The 22,046-nt window shown below is 38.2% G+C and overlaps 1 protein-coding gene across 1 annotated transcript; it reads left to right on the forward strand.

Annotated features, from left to right (window-relative positions):
• Window positions 1–4,277: 4,277 nt before the first annotated feature.
• LOC119800701 (protein mago nashi homolog) lies at window positions 4,278–4,952 on the forward strand. Its single transcript, XM_038310867.1, has one exon. The coding sequence runs from the start codon at window positions 4,278–4,280 to the stop codon at window positions 4,842–4,844; it is 567 nt and encodes a 188-aa protein (XP_038166795.1). The 3' UTR covers window positions 4,845–4,952.
• The last annotated feature ends 17,094 nt before the right edge of the window (window positions 4,953–22,046 follow it).

Below are 22,046 nucleotides of genomic sequence, written 5' to 3' on the forward strand. Positions count from 1 at the left end.
AAAACACAATGACATCATGGGAGCAAAGCCTAGATGACCCAATTGCATCGTACCCAATCACTCTCAACTCTGTTGCACTAGGGTTTGAATTTCTAACCTATCTAACTAGAAGCTTTGGGAAGCATATTCGAATCCTAGCACTAAAAGCTCCAAAACCATCTCCTTCATACATATCCTATGACAATCCAAACACACAAGAGCTCATGCAATATTCATTGACTCATTAAATCAGCATGCGTCCATAAAGGTTTACCTTTGTTGCAATGATCTATCGGGTGAGATGATGTGGTGTGCAGCTGCTGCTCCCACTGTGTCCCCATCGTGCATGTGGCTGGAAATCATGAAGATCTGTAAGAGCAGCCCAATTCTACTACAAAATATGTATGGAAAACCAAAAGAGAAATACTGAATTAATTCATTATTAAGAAAATTTTCTTGAAAATGTATTGCTTAGAAGCAAAATATATTTCAAGGTTTATCTTATTTTTCTTTTATGTATGTGTTTGTGTGTACACATGTATGTGTGGTCAGTGTATGTGTGTGTGCCCACATGCCTTGGGTGTCTGTAGAGGCCACAAGATAGGCTCAGGTTCCCTGGAGCTGGACTTACAAGCAGTTGTGAGCTGCCCTATCTGAGTTCTGGGACCTCAGGTCTTCCACCAAATCAGCAATGATCTTAACCTCCGATAAATCACCTGAACTCCAAAAATGCAGTATTTTAAATAATAGCTTCAGTATTTTAAGTGTGGGTGGAATTGGCTTTACTATTCATGAAATCCCAAAAGTCTCTCCTCCAGTTTCAGTGTCAGAATAGTTCATGGTCAAAGCCAATAAGTCCTTTCTATTCGAAAAAGAAACACCTGAAATTGATCAAGAGTATCAACAGGAAGTCTGTTCACATAGCAACAGACTCCAAATAAATTAATGAAAATTATTGCTAGAAGAAACATAAAGTGATACCTTAAAATGGATGTGAAAAAAGAAATCCATGCTAAGACAAAAAAAAAAACCCAAAAGTTGACTGACTAGAGCTATCTTTATATAACAAGGGACCCGAATGCCTAAAATACTTTATTCTGCTTTTATTGAAAACAGATTTTTTTTCTTCTATACAGTATATTCTGATTATGGTTCCTCATGTCCCCTCCCCTCCCTTCCACACTCTTTCTTTCTCTCTCTCCTTAGATAACAAACAGGCATCTAACAAAATAATAAAAATAAAATAATATAAAACAAAACAAACCTTAATAGGACAATGCGAATGAATGTATTTGTAATGAAAACTTAATAGTTTTGTCATTTAGATATTTCCAAAAAAAATATTTTTAAAGTAAAAGAAAATAGAAATGTCATTTTAGGATTGTGGGCTGTGGCTAGTTCAGGGGTTTTATTTTTTATAAGATTGGCAAATATAACATTAGACATTTATTGTGATCTCCACCCCAGAAGGCAAACTTGGAAATTACGTTAGTCCCTGGCTCCTGTTGACAGCGACTGAAACTCCTCAGTGTTTTTCTAGATATAAGCCATTGCCCTCACTAGAGTTCTCCTCAAGCATGTGTATCCATTCTCTCTTCCAAAAGCGTACCCTAAAATAAAACAAAAATGTACTCATAGTTCTTGCTGTACTGAAGAGGTGATGTATCCACTAAAGGCTCCTGGTTTCCATGCCTGTCTCTCTAGGATTGCAGGACTGATTTGTCCTCATTGTCAGAGTATTTTTTAATAAGTCCTCCATGTCAACCAAATCCATTCACTTAATGTATATTTCTTTAGATATTTGAATAATGAGCTTGGTGAGTATGTATTGAATGAAATAATATCAACAAATACTTTGCATTCAGAAAAAAAACCCTTTGTATTATTATTTTAAGTAATTTTTTTACAATTTAAAACTTATTCAACTATCTGTCAACTCTGTATTTACCAGAAAGGTGACATTTTTAAAATTACCCCAAAGTTACAACTAACTAGTATTCCAATAGTGGAAATTTCCTAAGAATTCCTGGGTATAATTTTTTTTAAGAAATTAGAAAAATTCTCTCAATATATTCTTATTTTCAAGCTGAAAACCAAAGAACTTTTAGAAAATATAAAATATTTTCTAGCTTCATCCATTTGCCTGCAAATTTCAAGATGCCATTATTTTTCTCTGCTGTGTAGTACTCCATTGTGTAAATGTGCCACGTTTTCCTTATCCATTCTTTGGTCTAGAGGCACTTAGGTTGTTTCCAGGTGGCAAGATCTCCTGAGTAAATTGGGAGCATGGGGACTATGGGAGAGGGTTGAAGGGGAGGGGAGAGGCAGGGAAGGGAGCAGAGAAAAATGCAGAGCTCAATAAAATAAATTTTAAAAAAAGAAAGTATGGAATGGAATCATAAAGTGGTTACAATTAAGGACCAGAATCCACAACAGCATCTTGACATCAAGATAGCTTATAAGTTCTGTTGTGTCTCAGGGGAGCCTACAAATTGATGACAGTCACAAAATCTATTTCACGTGGTTGCACAGAGTCACGTCAATTAAGTCATATAGGATGTGTTGTACGTGTCACAACAACACTGACGTGGAAGGTTGGATGACTTCATAGCCCCAGGCAGACGACACAGCTTTAGAAGCTGTCACACTACAACAAATGTGATCATGAATAGAGTTGTCCCTTAAGATCTGTGGAACTTAGATTTCAGAACCCTCCTGACTCTTACACCAAATGGCATATTATTTTCTTATTTCTTAACCACATCTTCTATACTTTTATACAATAGTTTAAGACATCTGCCATTTATTTATGATATCAAATTCAATGCAAATTCAACACTAACACTTACATTGTGTTGTTTAGAATGTATGTCTGTTTTCAACACAGATACATATTTCCAAATATTTCAGTCTATTACTGGATGTATTGGTAATGCAAAACTTATGCATAAAGAATCCAGAAACCATGCACACACATACATACATACATACATACATACATACATACATACATGCACACAAACATACACACACACCACATACACACACAAGAAGGGGTTGTATCCCATTTAAAATATTGACTGCCAAGATTACATGACACAAAGCAGTCATGGTTTTCCCCCTAGGAAAATAGATATTTCCTACTAGTTTCTCTTTTTTTCACTCTAGACTGGACAATCTGAAGCCATATCTCAACTTTATGAAACAGAGGCTACCATGGGGAAAGCCCTTCTTAAATGCATCCATAAAGATGGTCCCATCTATCCGACGGTAGAGGTCCAATGTTCAGGGCTGATTTCCCTGGAGAAAGAAACCTGGATATGAAGTTTCTCTGAAATTCACTTTGATAACAAAGGGCAGGGTGAGTCACCATTCACCACCGTGTGTCCATTCTTCAGGTAAACTCCTTACCATGACAGCTATATTTAACCTAGTGCTCTTTCTGCAGCCATCAGGGCTTTGTATTAGTTGAAAATAGAACCCAGGGACCTCTTATATGTGACTTAATAACTGAAGGGATTTCATATTGCTCTGCTGTTTTCTTACAAAGTCACATTTGGAAAAAGGTTGCTTGTATGAGTCTAGGAGCAATTCCTGATAAACAAAATACATTTAAGTGTATGCTCATTGTGGCTGACAAAAATAAAATAAATTTTCACTGTCACTCATATCTCAAATATTGAACAAAATTAGATAGGGAAAGTATTTCTCCCACAGAACTATTAGATGAGAATTTTAAGCACCCCAATTGCTGCCCGTAAGTCTAACAATTGTATTTTTCCAAATATAAAATGTTTTCATTCTAGTAAAAGAGAAAACCCTTAAAGTCTAGTTGTAAGTTTGTTTGCATTTGCATGAAAGGGGATGACATCTTCTGAGGAAGAATCCTTAAAGAATTAGCAGTACGTTGTGTACACAGTTGTTTAAAAGTTGCAACCAATGGCATTATTGTATTTTCTAAGTTTACAGAAGAAGATACTGTAGATCTACAAGTGATGCCCATACTAATTTGAGTGAGAAAGAAATTTCTACATTGTGGGTGTACTTCCAAATGCCACTGCTTGAACTTGCCCTTCATGACTGTGTTAACTGACTGGTATGTCTGTTTTTTTTTTTTTTTTTTTTTACAAGCCAGTTCTTTTGACAGTGATCCATTAAGAAACAGTATGTTCTTTCAGCTTCCTGTGACATAGCCAACAGCAGTTGTACTTTTCATTTTGTTGCTTGAATTAATCTTACTCTGAATCATGTTTTAGATTAGAGGAAGGTGTATCCTAAACAAAGATCTTCACTTAGTCATGATAATAAGAGATTTCTGTGGTTGTGTCTACCAAGTGCAATTACAGTCAACATGGCTTCCATGCTGCTTCTTGAAAGGCTATATTGGAAAGCTTTCAACAATTTTGCACCAGAAAAAGGTAATTTTAAGATCTGACTTTTACCTGCGTTACTACGTGGGTCACAAAGGCAAGTTCGGTCATGAGTTCCTGGAGTTTGAATTCCGACCTGATGGAAAACTGCGATATGCCAACAACAGCAATTACAAAAATGATGTCATGATCAGAAAGGAGGCTTATGTACATAAGAGTGTGATGGAGGAATTGAAGAGAATCATTGACGACAGTGAGATCACCAAGGAAGACGATGCTCTGTGGCCCCCTCCTGACCGAGTGGGCCGGCAGGAGCTTGAAATCGTCATCGGTGATGAACACATTTCTTTTACAACATCAAAAATTGGTTCCCTTATTGATGTCAACCAGTCTAAGGATCCAGAAGGCTTACGAGTATTTTATTATCTTGTCCAGGATCTGAAGTGTTTAGTCTTCAGCCTTATTGGATTACATTTCAAGATTAAACCAATCTAGACTGGATATTGTGGACATGAGGGGGTGGGAATTTTTAGTTACCGTAATTAGGAATTTTTTTCTGTATATTGGGGCAATTTTTATAAACAATAAATGATGGTCTTTAAAAAAAAAAAAAAAAAGATCTGAAAGATTTTAGGAAGTAGTCCAAAGGCTTTTGAAGCCACCTCTGTCCTAAAGGATCCCTCCCTTGTTCACTGTGGAGAACATCTACAAAACTAAAGCAAATCTAAGTATTTCAGAGGTCTCTAACATATCTACAGATATATTATTCTCACCACCCAGTCCTAAGATACTGAACACCAGGATAAACAGCATAGCTTCTAGCTCTCCTGCTATTAAGCATTTGAGAATTCTAAAGTTTCTTAAATATTATGATTGGTTTTCAAAGCTATAGAGTTTTGTATTCTTCATAGAAAACATGATATAAACTATTAACTTCTAAGCCTCCCTGGGCAATATCTGTGAAGTCTGATTCTCTGTTCCAAACTGTCTAGAGAGACTATTGCAAGGTATTAAAATTAATCCTTATTTAATTGATTAATTAAAATTAATCCTGTTTCTGAGTCTATGAGGACAAAGTCATCATCTTAATAATCACCCCACCCCAGTACCTTTTGTTATATATGAATAATGCAAATGCTTAAAATACATTGGAAAAGAAATTGGTGCAATAATAAATGGGTAAGTTGTTAGTAGCCACAGGCAGAAAGAACCGTGTGATTCTAAGACAGGTAGAACACTGTTGGGAACTGAGAAGGAAGGTGAGTAGACTATACGATAAATAGCCTTTCTTTTCTAATTTCCTTACTGTAGGTGGCACAGAAACCCTACTTGGTGCTTTAGAGAAAGCTTGCTGGTGTACAAACCCAATGTACAAACCACATAAAAAGAGTTCTTGCTAACAAACTTTTTTTTTACTTTGGGTCACTCTCCCACACATATTAATGTCCTACTGAGTACAAAATGTACATTGAAATATACATTTTTAGGCTTAATGTAATACTTTAAGGTTTTTACTTTAGTTTTGAGAATGTCACACAGGTATACAATGAAGTATGATCATTCCTATTTTCCATAGCTCCCCTCCAATTTCCCTATATGTTTCCAAACATGTCTCCTCCCAATTTAATCTTTTTATTTTTTTAATAACATGCTATATCTGATCAGTGCTGCCCATATGTCCATGACTGTGGGGCATCCTGTGGAGCATGGGAAACCTACCAGAGGTCACATCCTAAAACAAGTATGTTGTATCTCCCCCTGCAAGAATCTATTGCCAAAAACCTTGGTGGGGGCTTTTCCATTCCCTAATGGAGATTGACATCCAAATCTATACTAGAATTATCATTGATTTGATCTTGTATATGTCTTGTGTTAGCAATCGCAGCTGCTATGAGTCCATGGCTGTAGTAAGCATGTCCCGTCCAGAAGCAGCATGCACATTGCTCCTTCCTATCTTTCTGCTCTTAAATTCTTTCCAATGTTCCCTGAGCTTTGCTGGGATTGGAGTCAATGCAGATGTCCTGCTTATGCCTGAGTATCCAATCTCCTATTCTCAGCACATAGGACAGCTATGCATTTCTCCTTTGACAGAGGCTAGCCTCGTAAAGAAGCTTCTCTGAAAAAAGTTGAGAAACGCACCTAGTCTATGGTCATAAATGTTTAGAGGGCAGTTTGAAACTGTGACCATTTAGTAAAATACCACCAGCAGGTTCTACCCCTCCACATGAATGAGCTTTTGACAGTGTAAATGGAGACTGTGCTTTGCAACACATATATGGAAGGATATCCCACATCAGACAAGCATTACAGTACAGGGCATGAAATTTTCTCCTGTAGCGCAAAACTCCAGTTCAGTCAGAAAGAAGTTAGCCCATAACAGTCATGTCAATGTTATACAAAAGACACATCTTGCCTGGTTGATATTGTAGCATATAGAGTCTAATACTGGGTAAGAGCACCTGTGTCTTACTCTCCTAGAAGACTGTATGGAACCTATGGCTGATAGAAAGAAGGGTGTAGTGATGAGCTGCAGGCAGGCCTGCTTTTCATCCTGCCCTGCTCCCAGCCACCGGCTAGCTTATGCCCCGAAATAACAACACACAAATTGTATTCATTTAAACAATGCCTGGCCTATTAGTTTCAGCCTCTTACTCACATCTTGACTAATCCATATCTAATAATCTATGTAACACCACGAGGTAGTGGCTTACCAGGAAGATTCTAGCATACGTCCATAATGGGCTGGAGCTTCATCGCATCTGACCCAGAGAACAGAGGCATGGCGATTCCCCGAGGTATCTGCCTCACTTCCTTCTTCCTGTTCTGTCAGCTCCACCCACCTAAATCCTGCCCTATCAAAAAGCCAAGGCAGTTTATTTATTAACCAATGAGAGTACTCCATCAGAAGGGAAAGAAGGGAAAAAGTTTCTCAATCACCCAAACCAAGTGATGTCTTCAGCAACAGGGGACTTACCATGCAGTCATGGTGGGTAACCAAGAGCTATGACCATAGACTTTGTTATTCTGGAGACCTCTGGGGCCTCACTGACAACAACTCCTAACCCTTGAACTGTGGTTTTCATACACTAACCCATGTCTTCTATGAAGGACCTTATCAACTCATGAGGAATAAATATAATCAAATTATTGCTGTGTTTGAGTGGTATTTATTCCAAAATGATACTGCTTAGCCACCTTGTGTTAGCTTTTAAAGGGAATGGAAAAGAAGTTTATAAAGGCTATACCAAGGCAATGGTGGCAGTCATCTTCTGGTGGATTCCCTAAATAAGCACTTTAATTCTTTAATCCATAAATTCGAGTCACTAGTTATCATTAAGTAGCATTTGTGTGTTTGCTTATTTGGGGAGGAAAAGAAAAAGGCTTAAATTTGGTAGGCTTAAGAAATTCATCAGCTCTTACACACAAATGTTCTTGAACTCTCCCTCAATCAATCATTGTGTCGATATACCACACATTCCCTGGCCAGTGGAAGTCACTTACAATAACAGCACAGAAAAACTACATTTTTGTGTCTGCAAATTATGTAGTAAAGGAAATAGGAAGAGACTCAACACACTGCTAACATGACTTAGTGACATGATCAGACAAGAGATTCAAAAATAGAACTTCAGTAAAACCTGGAAATGCAATTTCATTGAATATTCAGCACTAACAATTCTAACGTAAAATGATACTTAGAATTTAATGCAAAAGATTTTAAAATACAGTTCTCACAAATGAATAAGCTTTTAATTTTCAGCTTTTGAAAATAGCATATAAAACACGTGCTTGACCCTAATAGCTGACTGGAGCAGGAGCAAGATCAGCATGCAAATACCATGATGAGAATAAACCAACGGACGGAGAGACTCAGTCTTAGCAGAACCTAGGTTCATTCTGCTTCTGAATATTTTATTTGCTTTTTTATTATATTTATTGTATTTGGAGCTATGGGATTCTTTCAAGGCAAAACAAGCAAAGTCATATCATTCGTAACCTGTGGAAGTGAATTTGAACATTTAAAGCAGTGTGGAACACACTGTAACTTAGGATCAGGAGGTAGAGCACTGTCTTCCCCACCCTCTGTCCAAATCCCAGCACCTTAGGAACAGCTCATACATTTTTCAGCGGAAGCAGTGGGGAAGTAGAACTTCCTATTTTGTAAGAGAAACGGAAACCAAACCTTTAAGGTGTCTGGACTCAATCTTGATCCTTCTCATCTGCAGTTGTCATTTGTTTCTTAAAGAAGGAAGAGAGTGCACGCTCTCTGAATGGTGACGGGCTCCACCCCCAGCAGCCACTTAACAGAGCCTTCTGCATTAGGAACTGCAACTTGACAGAGAAAATCTGAAGGGGAGCCTGATTAAAAAATACTGCTGTGTGAAGGACAAGGAAAGACAAAGGCAGCACACAGCTTCACTATCTGTTAAGAGTTCTGACTTGTTGGGAGCAGTGAGACCCCAGATCCTGAATTTCTTGTAATCCCCTGATCTGAGTGCCGACAGCTGCTCTGAGCACCCGAGACCTTCAGGAGTTCCTGATGGCAGGAGAGTGGTTTCTGGTGGGTTTGGCTGGGGTGTGGCTATCTCTATATAATCTGCCCCTGAACACAATAAAGGGGGCATTCTTGGGGAATTCAAGGATGACCCGTGTCGCTGTCATTCTGTCTGTTTGTGTTTGTGAATTTGAACCTCCTGCCCCTTGCCTGAATCTCGTGAACTGGGTGCCAGCGCACCGAGTGCAGACACGAGGGCGCGGTGCTGTGGCACTGACTCAAGGGTGCAGAGGCTGGAGTGAGAGGACGATATAAATAGTAACAGCCAGAGTAACCTCGCTTCTGACTTTTAGTCTTCCACCTGTGCTTTTGTCCTATGCTTTAAATCTTCAGAGTTTCCATAACAATTCTGGTGAAACTTAGAAATCCACAAAGAGTAGTTAGAGTTGAAGATTTCTCCTCCTCTAGAGCTTTTTCTCCTAGACTGACTATTACCTACATGAGCCTAGGTTGATTTTGATATTTTATTCCGTCTTTAATAATATTGACCTGTCATAATTTACAGTTGAGGTTGCTGTTACTTATTGGGTCATAGAAATAGGCAGAGAGCATTGTATGATTTATTTGTTAAATAAGATTTTATTTTCTGTAGTTTGACCTCTGTCTATGTGAACTAACCTGTCTATTTATGCAATATAGCGAAAAATCAATAGACTATGAACAAGCCAGTTGTGATAGGTGATGTATGTCTGCCATGGCCTTGCTACCCATGCATTTGAGTGCACTGAGCTTTGCTGCTTTTAATTCCTGTTGACATGGTGGATCAAATTAGAAATTTGAAGGGAGAAAAAGAAAATTTTCAAATCCAGCTTCTTATATAATTTTCCTTTTCATTCTTAAAATGCTTTTTGCCTCTGTTAGCATATTGACTTCAAAGCAAATATATGACAGTACTGCCCCTACAACAATAAAAAACAAAATTGAATATCCATATGATGGCTTCTTAGAGTTTTGATGCTATTTACATGAATGTGATTGCTTCATTTTTCTGGCTATACATTCCATGGTCATGTCACTACAATGTACTTCACAAATACTGGAAAGGATTTGCAAAAAATGCAGCTGGCTTACAGAACTTGGAAGTGTGAGTTTCTGTACCTTCCTTGGGCAACACAGTAAATCTGACCCTGATGATCCAGGTTTTTGGAGGGTGGCTGCCTGTTGGTTCCCGGCTGCTTTCCCCTTGTTCGTCTGGGATTCCCAGAACCAAAATAATCACACAGAAGTTGTATTAACTAAATCACTGCTTGGCCCATTAGCTCTAGCTTCTTCTTGGCTAAATCTTTCTTACATATTAATTTAGCCCATTTCTATTAATCTGTATATCACCACATGGCTGTGGCTTACCTGCTAAAGTTCTGGCATCTGTATTCCATAGGGCTACATGGCTTCTCTCTGACCCTGCCCTTCTTTCTCCCAGCATTCTGTCCAGTCCTCCCTGCCTAGCTTTGCTCCGTCCAACCCTGCTCTGCTATAGGCTCAAAGCAGTTCTTTATTCATTAATGGTAATCACAGCATACAAAGGAAAACCCCAATCACCAGGTGTGGGAGAACTGACCCTGAGGATGTGAAAGCCTGAGAACTGACCCTGCTCCTTGCTCAGAGCTGCAAGGGGTGAACTTGTCATGGCAATGCTTGAGAACTCACCAGCAGTAGAGCTGGTGGGCTGACCAACCCTGCAATAGCTCAGGCCTGAAACCAGGGTTATCAGTTGGCAGACCCAACATCTACCACATCTATGATATGCTGGAGCGCATGAAGGGGCTGGTTCTGTGGACCCAAAATTGAAGAACTCCATGACACAGGGCAACAACAGGATACACAAGAGAAATCCCCATGAAGGGCCCAGCATTGGTAGTATAGAAGAAACCTGAGGCCTCGAACCAGACCAATGACTCTCTGTACAAAGAACACTTGAAAGTAAAGGTCCATAGACAAAACTATATACTCTGTGACTCACTATGTCACACTGCATCTGGTGATTACAAGGACAGAGAGGGTGGATGTGAAAGGATGGGGAAATGAGAAGAACTGAGATGGATGATGTGAAACACACAAAGAATAAATAAAAAGAAACTTAATAAAAGAATGCAGCTGGCTACAGCCAAAAGCAGGTATTCTGTGGGCATTTTCTAGATTAAGCAAGTGCTCTTATTTGTACTTCAAAGAGTTAGTTCAAGTTTGCAAGCGGAGAAATAAAAATAAAACTGAGAAATATGGGGCAAAAGAAGAAGTGTGTATAGAGGGATTTCTTTGGCTTCATAAGTGTTCAGAGTTTCCCTTCCAATGAGCAGAATCCAGCAGCTAAAGGAATCCTTGAGGCCCTTGTTGCTTCTGCTCCTCCGTTTCCTGTTCCCACCCTCTCCTTCTCCTGTCAGCCATGTTCTCAGCACGTTTCATTCCCTTTGGCTCTGGTATGTACTGATGACCTTCCATTCCCTCAATAACCACACGGAGGAAAATCTCTAGAAAATAAAAGTTCCCCCAAATGTAGCTAGCTTAAATTTCTTTGCTCTCACGGGACTCCTGTGATTACTGGTAGATCTCAGAGAATGATTGCAATTTGCCAAGACATGAGAAAGAGGTAAACTCCCAAAGAAACAGAGAAACATTCTTTGCAAGACATGTAGTTGCATTGCGGTCTCAATAAAGATAGACTCAACATGGTATCTTTCAAAAATGGCATTTTATTGGCATTGCTATCCTTCAAGGAATATCTATCTGATACCTACAGTATTGAAAGACAATGTTTTTGCAACTTTAACATTTATTTTCCTTTAAATTAAAGCACTAATTATGTGAAAAGTATTAGTTACAAGATTTTAAAGATAACTATGGAATTGTAGATAGTATTTCCATCTTAAAGAATCATTGCAATTTTTAATCTAAAAGACTCTAATCTAAAAGCAGATGTTATGCCACAGGCTTGTGATCCCAGCAGCCCAAAGCAGAGGCAGGATTGGGAGGGAGCAATTCTTTCATGTCAGGATAGACCATTGCTACAAAGAAAGAAATTAATCACGGTGGCCCACACTTGAAATATGCAACTCTGAGCGGTGACAAAAACCTCTTAAAATAAATGATACTCAAAGTCCGAGGATGTAGTTCAGTGGTAGAGTGCTTATCAATGCCCAACATGGTCTAGATCCTGTTCAATCTGTAGAACTTAAACAAGAAGGGGGAGGAGAGAAGGTTAGAGGGGAGTGGGACAGAGACGAAAGAAGAAATGTAAGATGCTTGAGATGCCTCTTCAGGAGGAGGGCAGCTTCCTTTGTTCAATTTTACTTTGCCCATACACATTTTATTTGTCCATAAATGGCTGATATAGTCAAAACACCCTTCTCCCAAGTGTTAGATACACATTCTGTTACTTCTAGAGCTGATTGGCCCAAAGAGAATTCATATCAACTGTAGCATCTTTACCTGTAAATCCAAATCAGTTTCGGTTATTGGACAAAACTACCTTGGTTTTATGTCACTAAGAATCCAGACTCCCTTTCAGACTTTATGGCTCAGGGAGTCCTTGCTCATGACTCATCCACACCCTTATGAGAGCATCTCAGCTTCCTGAGGAAGGAACCAAAACAGCAGGACATGCAGCCTTCTGCAGCTGATAAGGTTTAGCGCCTTCTTGGTCACCCTGCCAGCACCTCCTGACTCTCCTTGGATATGGCATCGATGTTACAGGACATCTCAGGAAATGGAGCCTAGATCCAGGGGTTCTCAGAAAAATTAACATTATTCTTGTCATTGTTTTCCATATTAAACCTCTTGCCTGAGGATTTTTTTTCTCTCTCAGAGATAATAAATTTAAATGCAGCCACACTTTCAGTCATATTTGGATCTAGATCTTAATTCTTAAATTGCGGGTTTATCTCAAATGATCGGATCATGTTTTAAAGATCTACAGTTTTATATGCCACAAGATGGGTTTTAAAAAAGCATCACACACTTGTCTTTCAGTATCTGATAAAGTACCCCTCCTGTCCATCATCAGCGCATGTCCCCTTGGGTAGAGATGGTTTAAGCCTTAACCAATACAATTCAAAGATTTCATGTCTCATACATCATTTATATGTCATGTAATTTGACAATAGTTAAACTCAGGAAGAATATTTATAATATCTGCTTACAGGTAAACTATTTGAAAGTCTTGTATCGGGGCTTTGCTCAAAAGTGGTACACTAATGGTCACTCCAGGTCACCACACTTCACATGTATGTGATAATAACACCCAGAAAGGAATTTATAGACTGAACCTATCTTTTAAAAGTGCATACGATTTTACAAAAATTCTATGCCTCAGCTCTATAATAAAGACGTTCATAATGTCTGCATTGAATCAGAGAAGTGTTTGCAGAGCAATCAGATTTAGCTGGCAGGTATGTGGAGAAGATAACCCTACTATAAAGAATGCAGAATAGTTTTATTACCTATTGTTTCCGATTAATACTGAAAGGAGAAATAAAGGGATAGAAACAGGAAAGGAGGAAGAAAAAGAAAGTAAGAGAGTGGAAATAAAGAAAGAAGAAAGAAATCAAACAAGGAATTTCTTTCAGACTTCCTATATACCCTTAATAGTACAATGAGGTATAATACTTAAACGCCTTTAAAAATACAAAATTAAAAATAAAACCAGCTGAAAATCACTTTTATTAAAGTCAATAAATATTAGAATATAATCTAAATATAGTAAATTTCAAATAAATATTTGTTGAGACACGCTAATAAAATTACTGAGACTTCTCTAAAATAGATTTTTCCCTTTTGTGCTTTAAGCCAAAATATGCAAGAAAAGTGTCACTCAGCATAAGGAGGAGAAAGTAAGTGGCCATTTCATTTGAAAAGCACTGGCAAGTGGCTTTCTTCACTATATTTGGACACAGGCTTTATGTGAGAGCTGAAACCTGTGAAAATACTATATGTTGTACAATTGAAAACATTACAGACCTTCTGAAGCAGGGTAAAGGTGAAATATGATGCTATTTCAATCACAGAAAGTTAAACATGAGAATTTATGGTAATGTAACTTATATGCACTACTATAATATATAATTCTGCACACACAGGAACAAGTATAAAATACTGCAATTAAAGCACCTATTAAAACACACATGGGCTTAAAAACCTCACTGGAATTCCACTTTTAACTTTTTAAAGGTCTTAAAGCCTCAAGTTCAGCTGTTTAAATAATAGGAAGACTTGTAATAGGAACATATTAGGTCACTGTATTACAGAGGTATACCTTTTAGATCTTTTTAAAGTTGATATTTATAAGATATCCTGCACATATTTTATCAACGGCAGCGCTTTCGTGATATTTTATCTACAAAGAAGTGTCTTTTAATAGCACATGTAAATTTGTTTTGTTAAAAAGAAACATCAACGAAAATGTTTCATTTCATTCTCTGAGTTTTGGTGTTGTTATGGAGGTTTGGGGGAGGGTTGTTTGGGTTTGGTTTGTTTTTTAATACAAAGTGTAAAGTAGTATAGGCTGACTTTGAATTCCTGATCCTCTGCCTTAGTCTCCTGGGTCCTAGGATTACGCGCATGCCATCACACTTTGATACAAGTGTTTCTAACATTCTTCGGTATGATTATTATGAGCATGTTATGGCTTCTAAAGGCGAATTCACCTTTTGATCAGAGTTGTACAGCTGGTCCCATTCCACGTCCCTGTAATGAATTCATAGAATAGGTGAAGCTTTAGCTGGTTAAAACCATCCAAAGGCTCAGTCATGGAAGTGTTATATAGATCATTTTAACACTAGTTCCCCTTAGAAGGGTCTTCTCAACTTCCCATGGGAGGCCCTATGGGCTGAAACCATATTCTTGGATTGTAGCACACTGTAAGACTTTAATGAGGAGGTTTGAGAATCAAAATCTCATCCACTAAACTATTTTTCAAAAGGAAAAGATTATGGCAGATTCTTTGGAAGTTACCACATGGACTTCTCATCAAACATTGACTGCCCTCCACTTACAGAGCTCACTGATTGCTGAAGGTCCATCTGCCGCAGGCAATATGATTGGACCCAATTCCCCCTCTCTATCATGTACCAGCCCTTCAACCATGGGGACCTCTCTTGCTAACAACAATAACCTTGGACTGGAAACCAACTGAAGAGAATAAGAGCCAATGTTCATATACACATTCTACATTTCACTTTTCAGGGATTAACACCTTTCCCATGTGCCCAAAGGCTACCTCCTCTTTTCACATCAACTTTTCAAAATGTACTCCAGAGCTGTTTGAAATTTGTTTCTATAATGAAGTCAGAGTCATATTTCCATGCTGTTTATGGAACAGAAAAAAAAGCTGAGATGGAAATTAAAAACAGAGAATTATATGTATCCCACATTACAGCATGTATACACTTTCCCCAAGTTAACTTACCAAGGATCAAATACTTGCTCTAAGCAAGGGGCTAAATTCTTTACATATATTTTACAGTAGAGAAGACAATTTCTTGCAGGAGCTAAACTTTTCAGAAATACTATATAAGTGAATTGATACAATAGGCTGAGGGAAAAGAAGAAAACTAAAACCCCAGCCTGGAGCAGCCAGCATAGTCATGTTTTGAGAGACTGGACCCTTGGGAAGGTGCCAAAGGTATGATTAGAAAAAGAGACAGTGTTCCAGTTGATTCTCTCTTAGTTTTGTGTGATGGGGAAGTTAATGGCAAACTGCTGATTAGCATTTGAAAATCTTATGGCTGCACTATATTTATTGAACCTGTGAAATTTGACAAACCTGCCCTGCTCTAACATAATTCTTACAGTGGTGAGATTGTGTAAAGAGATTAAGAATCAAGCTTAAAATAATAATGCAACAGTATAGGAAAGGAGACTAGATGATGTAGAAACCTACAGAAAATAAAAATGAAAGTGGCCAGGACTTGTGTGTATCACTAGGAAACCTTTGATTCTAGACTTCAGTCTATTATCTGACCACTATGGGAATAGCACTTTGTGTAAGTCTTTTGTCTTTACTGAGACGTGAGATTTATTACTGGTGAGTCAGCCGACCTTGAAGAATTGTTGTCTAAGTCAAATATGAAAACTGCTGCACAGGATTAGGGCAGGTTTTGTGTATCCGATGAGCTCTACCCATGACCACTCTGCCATCCGTGAGTTTAATAGCGAATCTCCACTTCTCCATCCCACACTTACTTCCAGTATCAACAAGAGTAAAAAAAGGAGAGTGATGTAGAGGACTGCAGGTCAAGAGAAGCTGATTGATCTCTAAGCTAGAATTGTCACCCTAACGGTGAATTTGAGGAACCCCCTGAACCAGGTGACCTGACAGCAGGAGAGGCATGTGAGGACACTCTCAATCTCAGACACACCTACGATTTTTTTCAAGAAGAGAATAAACCGTTTTGCACAAAGGCGATATTAAACTGCAGTAGTAACCTAGTCCCTAACTTCAATCCTGAGAAATAGGAGTATACTGAAATATTATTAATGTTTGGTATAATTGAAATATTTGTTGTTGCTGATATATTAATTATAAAGCAATGAGACTGAGTACTTCCTGAGTAAATGGAGCTGTTGTAAGCAGTCTTCATGTGCATATTATAGCATTTGACTTTATAATATGCATTCTTTCCATAGCCTCACTTGAATGTAAAAATCAGCTAAACTTCAGTGTTCCCAATAATAGAATCCTATTCATATACCCATAATTTTGAGCTTTTAATAAGCGCTTTTGATGTCTAGACCCCTAGATCATGCTATTCTCTATTTAAAAACCCATTAAAGGGCTGGAGAGATTTTTTTTCTTATTTGGTAATAGACATAGTAGCCTGTTAAGGTGCGTGGGATCTGGGTGGAGTTCCACTTCTGAAGCCACAGCAAGGGTTTGAGAATTTTACTCTACCACTTTCTGAACTTGAGATGGGATGGCCCGCTGAAATTGAGGTTAGGCAGGTAGAGATAGCCCCAGAGGTCCTTCTGTCTCCATTTTCTTCACAGGTTTAGGCCTGCAGGATCAAGCAGACATTAGCTGTAGGGAGGACCTTTGTTTGCATAGCAAGCACTCTTACCCACTGAGACATCTCCCTGTCCTGAATTTACTAATCTTTAGAGACTGTCTGCCTAATCCTCTAGGAAGGGTCCTCTTATTCTCTTTTACTCATTATTCCATTTTCCAGGGATGATGATTTCATCTTGCCAACAATCAAATCTAAAATATCCATCTTTATGTACTCATGAAGAGAAAATCAGATGTAGTGAGAACTATTCCAAAATACCAAAATACAAATTGGCTAGGAAAATGACAATTTTCCCATTGCCTTCTAGTTTTGGTTTTCAGGTCAGGTACTCAAAATTTTATTTCTTTCTCAATGCAAACTTGAGGGAAAGTCTAGACTTCATAAGAACTGCCTGAGTGCTGCAGTTTTGCTTTGGTTTCATAATGAAACATTTGTAATAAGACCTACGTCATGGCACGAAGGGGCTTGCAGGAACTGCCAAAGCACTCAGCTCCCCAAAGATATTCTTTTAAGACTCTAGATTGTTGGTTTTGAGATAAAAGCTTTAAATGCTTCAAATGTGATTTGAGGTATTTCCTGCTGTTTTGGAATATAAAAGGCAATATTCCAACCCAAGTTGTGAGTTGTTTTCCTGCATTAAGGAGCCTCGAAGGGCTCTCCACAGATGTGCATGCTAGTCTGCTGGAGACAGCAAACATAACCCTCCTCTCAGAAATCAATGACAAAGTCCAAAGCATCAATGACAGGAGGAGGGGCGTAGATAAATGAATAGAAGAAGAAAGGATGGGGAGAATATTTATGATCTTTCTGTTTGATCATCTATACTTTTATGATTCATAAAGTCAAATATCTGGAATGTAAAAGGTCACATCTGAGACTAAAACTATGTCTTTTTAATGTCTCCATAAACAACAAAGTGGCCAAATTTATTGTTCAATTTATTACTTACTTTATATATAGACTTAATTAGGGTCAAATATATGTTAAATTTATCTAAATTGAGAAAGCCTACATATACTAGTACTAAAGGCACAAATGACTCTAATGGTTATGAATTGCATATTTATTTTATATAACAAAGATTAACATATCCATTTATACCCAGGATTCATAAGGTATTATTGCCAAGATCAAAATGTTCCAGCATCACGAATCCTAAAAAATGTAGTTGCCTTAGCAATGTCTATCTCTACCAATGATGCTCAGTTTCTCATCTTCCTCACGCTGAAATTGTTCAGGAAACAACACTATGCCTCCTACTTACTTGTTGATTAAATTCAAACTAAAGCCATCATTTATAACACAAACATAAAATAGAGAATATATTTGCTGTATAAAGCTCTCTCCATTCACAATTAGGAAATCATAATGGTCTAAATTTTTCATAGTTGCACCATGTTTTTTTGTCAAGTTGAAGTACTAAGGAGATAAATTGCTTTATATTATTTTTATACTTGTTTGATATTTATACATGCTATATATTATATATGTATATATATGCACCCACCCATTTCCTTCCTTCAGTTCTTTCCTAGTCACCTACCATTCCATTTCCCCTCCCAACACCATGTGCTCCTTTGCACACTTTCCCAACCCAGACTGACTCTCTCTAGTGCTCTCATAAACACACGCATTCAGGAAGACCTACTGGAGCACGGGCAGCCTGTTTCGGACCCTACCACCCTGGGTGACTTCTCAGATAGGGGTGTGAGTCTGTGAGCTCCTTGCCCATTTGTGGTGAGATTTTGGCTAGTTTGAGCTTCTGTAAATCTAGCAGTCCTAGTTGTTGTGACTTGTGTGCTGCTGATATGTTGCTCTTGGACTGGAGCCATTTGCTTCCCTTTGTAGAGTATTTTAAATCTCACAAACATGTTTTAGATTTTATCCTCCCTGTAGTTAGTACAGCAAAGAGTAGCAACATAAAACTAATTGTTGTTTTAACCTGATAGATGTGTCATCTTCAGCATGAGGTTGGAATTTCAAGGTGAATTGAGAGAAGACATTTCTGTTTCCTCACTGGAGAATGTATCTGAAACTTTTCAAAAGTTGCTAGTCCATTGTGCCATTCAGAGATTTGAGAATTTAATTTGCTAACCAATGTAGTGAAAATAGCAATATAATCTGTTTATGCTATTCCCTCTTTTTCTTTTTTGCCTTGTAAAGGGATTTATATGTTATTTTTATTTTAAATTATTTTACCGAAAGTAAAAGCAAGTATTAAGTTAAATATTGAAACTTTAATTTTATTATATTATATCACACACTATTAAAGAACCCTCATCATAGCGGTGATAATAACTCTATCAATCATTACCGTCACACCAAAGGTGCTAATGTGCCTTTGATATTTCACTTATCTCCTGTCTTAGCAAGCCTCCAAGCAAATTTGCTACATTTGAACTGGTACTTCAAAAAGCATGACATCGACGGGCGATCTTAGGATTCATCCATTTCAATCTTTCTAAGCTCCATCCTGTCATTTCCCTCTGCAGCAATTCTTTTTTAATGCTGTGCTGTGGTCCACTGAGTGGATGTCTCATAATCCATTTTTACAAATTTAATTATTAAAAGACACCTGGATTTTACTGGTTTGGGAAGGCTACAGATAAACCCTCAGCCAATACTCATGTCCCAACCATCGTGGGAATGCCAGTTTTGACTCAGGTTGAACTACCATCTGGTATAAAATGACATACCCCATGTCAGGTGTACAATTAAATAGCTTTGGGATATGAACAAATTGCTTTACAGAGTGGTTTATAATGAAAACTCTCACAAACAGATTGAGAATTCCAGTTACCTCAAAACATTGCCAGCACTGGATATCATCAGTCTTTTTCATTTTCAAATGGCTGAGAGCTATGGAGTAGTACTTCACTGTGGTCAGATAATTTTAGCTGTGTTATTTTTCTGTGTGTGTGTGTATGTGTGTGTGTGTCTGTGTGTGTGTGTGGTGCATAATGTGAGCATAGACATTTGTTAACCAAGGTTTCTGTTCCATCTGGTCCAGCAGCCTTTCACCACCACCCCCAAAAACCCACAGAGGTCTACATTAATTCTAAACTGGTTGGCCTATTAGCTCAGGCTTCTTATTAACTCTTACATCCTACATCCTGCATTAATAGGTAATTCTTGTCTGTGTCAGTCACATTGCTTGGTACCTTTTATCAGCAAGGCACTCTGATCTTGCTTCCTCAGTGTCTGGATGATGACTGCAGACTGAATTTTCTTCCTTCCAGAATTCTCCTATTCTCATTGCCCTGCCTCTACATCCTGCCTTGTCACCCCACCTATACTTCCTGCCTGGCAAAGATTTAGAATTATGATCAAGTCCTCACCGGAGTATTCTGTGCGGTTTGATCATCTCAACAAACAGTCTTGAAACTGTTCTGGGTGTAGAACTCAGAGGAAACTCCAACAGAGGTCCTCTGAAATGTTGGATCATCTGGACCATCTGCTCCTACCAGAGATTCATCAGGGGATCTTCCTTGATCAAGCTTGATTTTTCATAAGCCAGAACAAATTCACAGCCTCTCACTTTCTGTAGAAAAAAAAAAAAAAAAACAACTCTTCTTCAAAGTAAGGTATCTTTTGACTTAAATTTTGAAGCCAAAACATTTTTAAAATATATATGTTGTATTAATCTAGCAGCATTTGTAATCAAATGTCTTTGAGCAGCTTTTGTTTTTTCCTCAGCCATCAAACCATTTAAATACTACACAATAACATACAGGATCCAAACTCTCTGTGTATTTTTCATCTTTACCTGGCTTTATTTTAAACTCTATTGGTGTAGAAGTTCCTTCTATTTGTGTGTTGCGTTCATTGCATAATGAATAAAGAAACTACCTTGGTCTAGTTGATAGGGCCGAACTTAGGTAGGCAGAGAAGACAGAACTTAATTCTGGGAGAAAGAAAGCAGAGTCAGAGAGCTGCCATGAAGCTGCCAGGTCAGACATGATAAATCTTTTCCGGTAAGCCACGACCTCGTGGTGATATGGAGATTAATGGAAATGGGTTTAATTAAGATGTGAGGGTTAGCCAATAAGAGGCTAGAGCTAATGGGCCAAGCAGTAATTTAATTAATACAGTTTCTGTGTCGTTATTTTGGGTGTTAGCTAGCCGGGCAGCCGGGACAAACAAGGGGCCCTCTCTCCATACAACACTCTATTTCTTTTTTTAATATTTATTTATTTATTTATTTTGTATACAGTTAGCCAGAAGAGGGCACCAGACCTCATTACAGATGGTTGTGAGCCACTATGTGGTTGCTGGGACCTTTGGAAGAGCAGGCAATGCTCTTAACCACTGACCCATCTCTCCAGCCCCAACACTCTAATTCTTTTATTTTTATTTCTTTGTGTTTTTGAGACTAGGTTTCTCTGTGTATCTTTGGCTGTACTGGCACTCATTCTGTAGACTAGGGTGTCCTTGAACTCACAGAGATCCACCTGCCTCTGCCTTCCAAGTGTTGGGATTAAAGGTGTGTGTCACTACAATCAACTACTCTCTTTTTTTTTATTTTAAAGACTTTATCCTTTTTCTTTTCTCTCCCAGGCCTGCATATATTTTTAAACACACTGTAAACCATTTAGAGGTTTTTTCATCTGAATCTATCTTTACTATGAATCTCTATTTTTCTGATCACATGAGTCTTAAATTTGCTATGTGGTATGGCTAGGATTAAAGCTGTGACTTTGATGGCTAGATCCACCCTGTTCCTTAGCTTTTTGAGAGTCTAGCCTCATAGTGGAGGTTCTGACCAGAGCCTTGTTTATTGCCATAACTCTATGGAGTTTCAAGCTCTCTTCCACCACCAAGAAGCATGCTATCAGCTATTTATAACACCATTTAAGTGTTTGGTGATGGGGCCTCTTAAAAGAGATGCAAGGTTTTTGCAGCTAAAGCTGAATCAGAAAGCCTCTATATCTAGCAAAGAGAGCCCACCTGAGAAAATGCTGCTACCAAGAAGCCGTGCTTAACTTTGTTGTTTTGCATCTAGAATAACTTCCCAATCTCTCTCCAATTTTATGTGGATATAGTTGTCCATGTTAGTGTCTACAGTCCTTCACTATGGTTGTGTATTTTTAGCTGTGTAATTTTTCTATTTGTGTGTGTGTTGCATAAATGTGAGCATAGGGATCC

The sequence above is a fragment of the Arvicola amphibius genome, chromosome 14 (assembly GCF_903992535.2).
Source record: "Arvicola amphibius chromosome 14, mArvAmp1.2, whole genome shotgun sequence".
NCBI classification, from domain to species: Eukaryota; Metazoa; Chordata; class Mammalia; order Rodentia; family Cricetidae; genus Arvicola; species Arvicola amphibius.

Bases quoted from the DNA above. Each gene is read 5' to 3' on its own strand.
- LOC119800701 (XM_038310867.1), top strand. From the start codon at position 4,278: ATGATAATAAGAGATTTCTGTGGTTGTGTCTACCAAGTGCAATTACAG.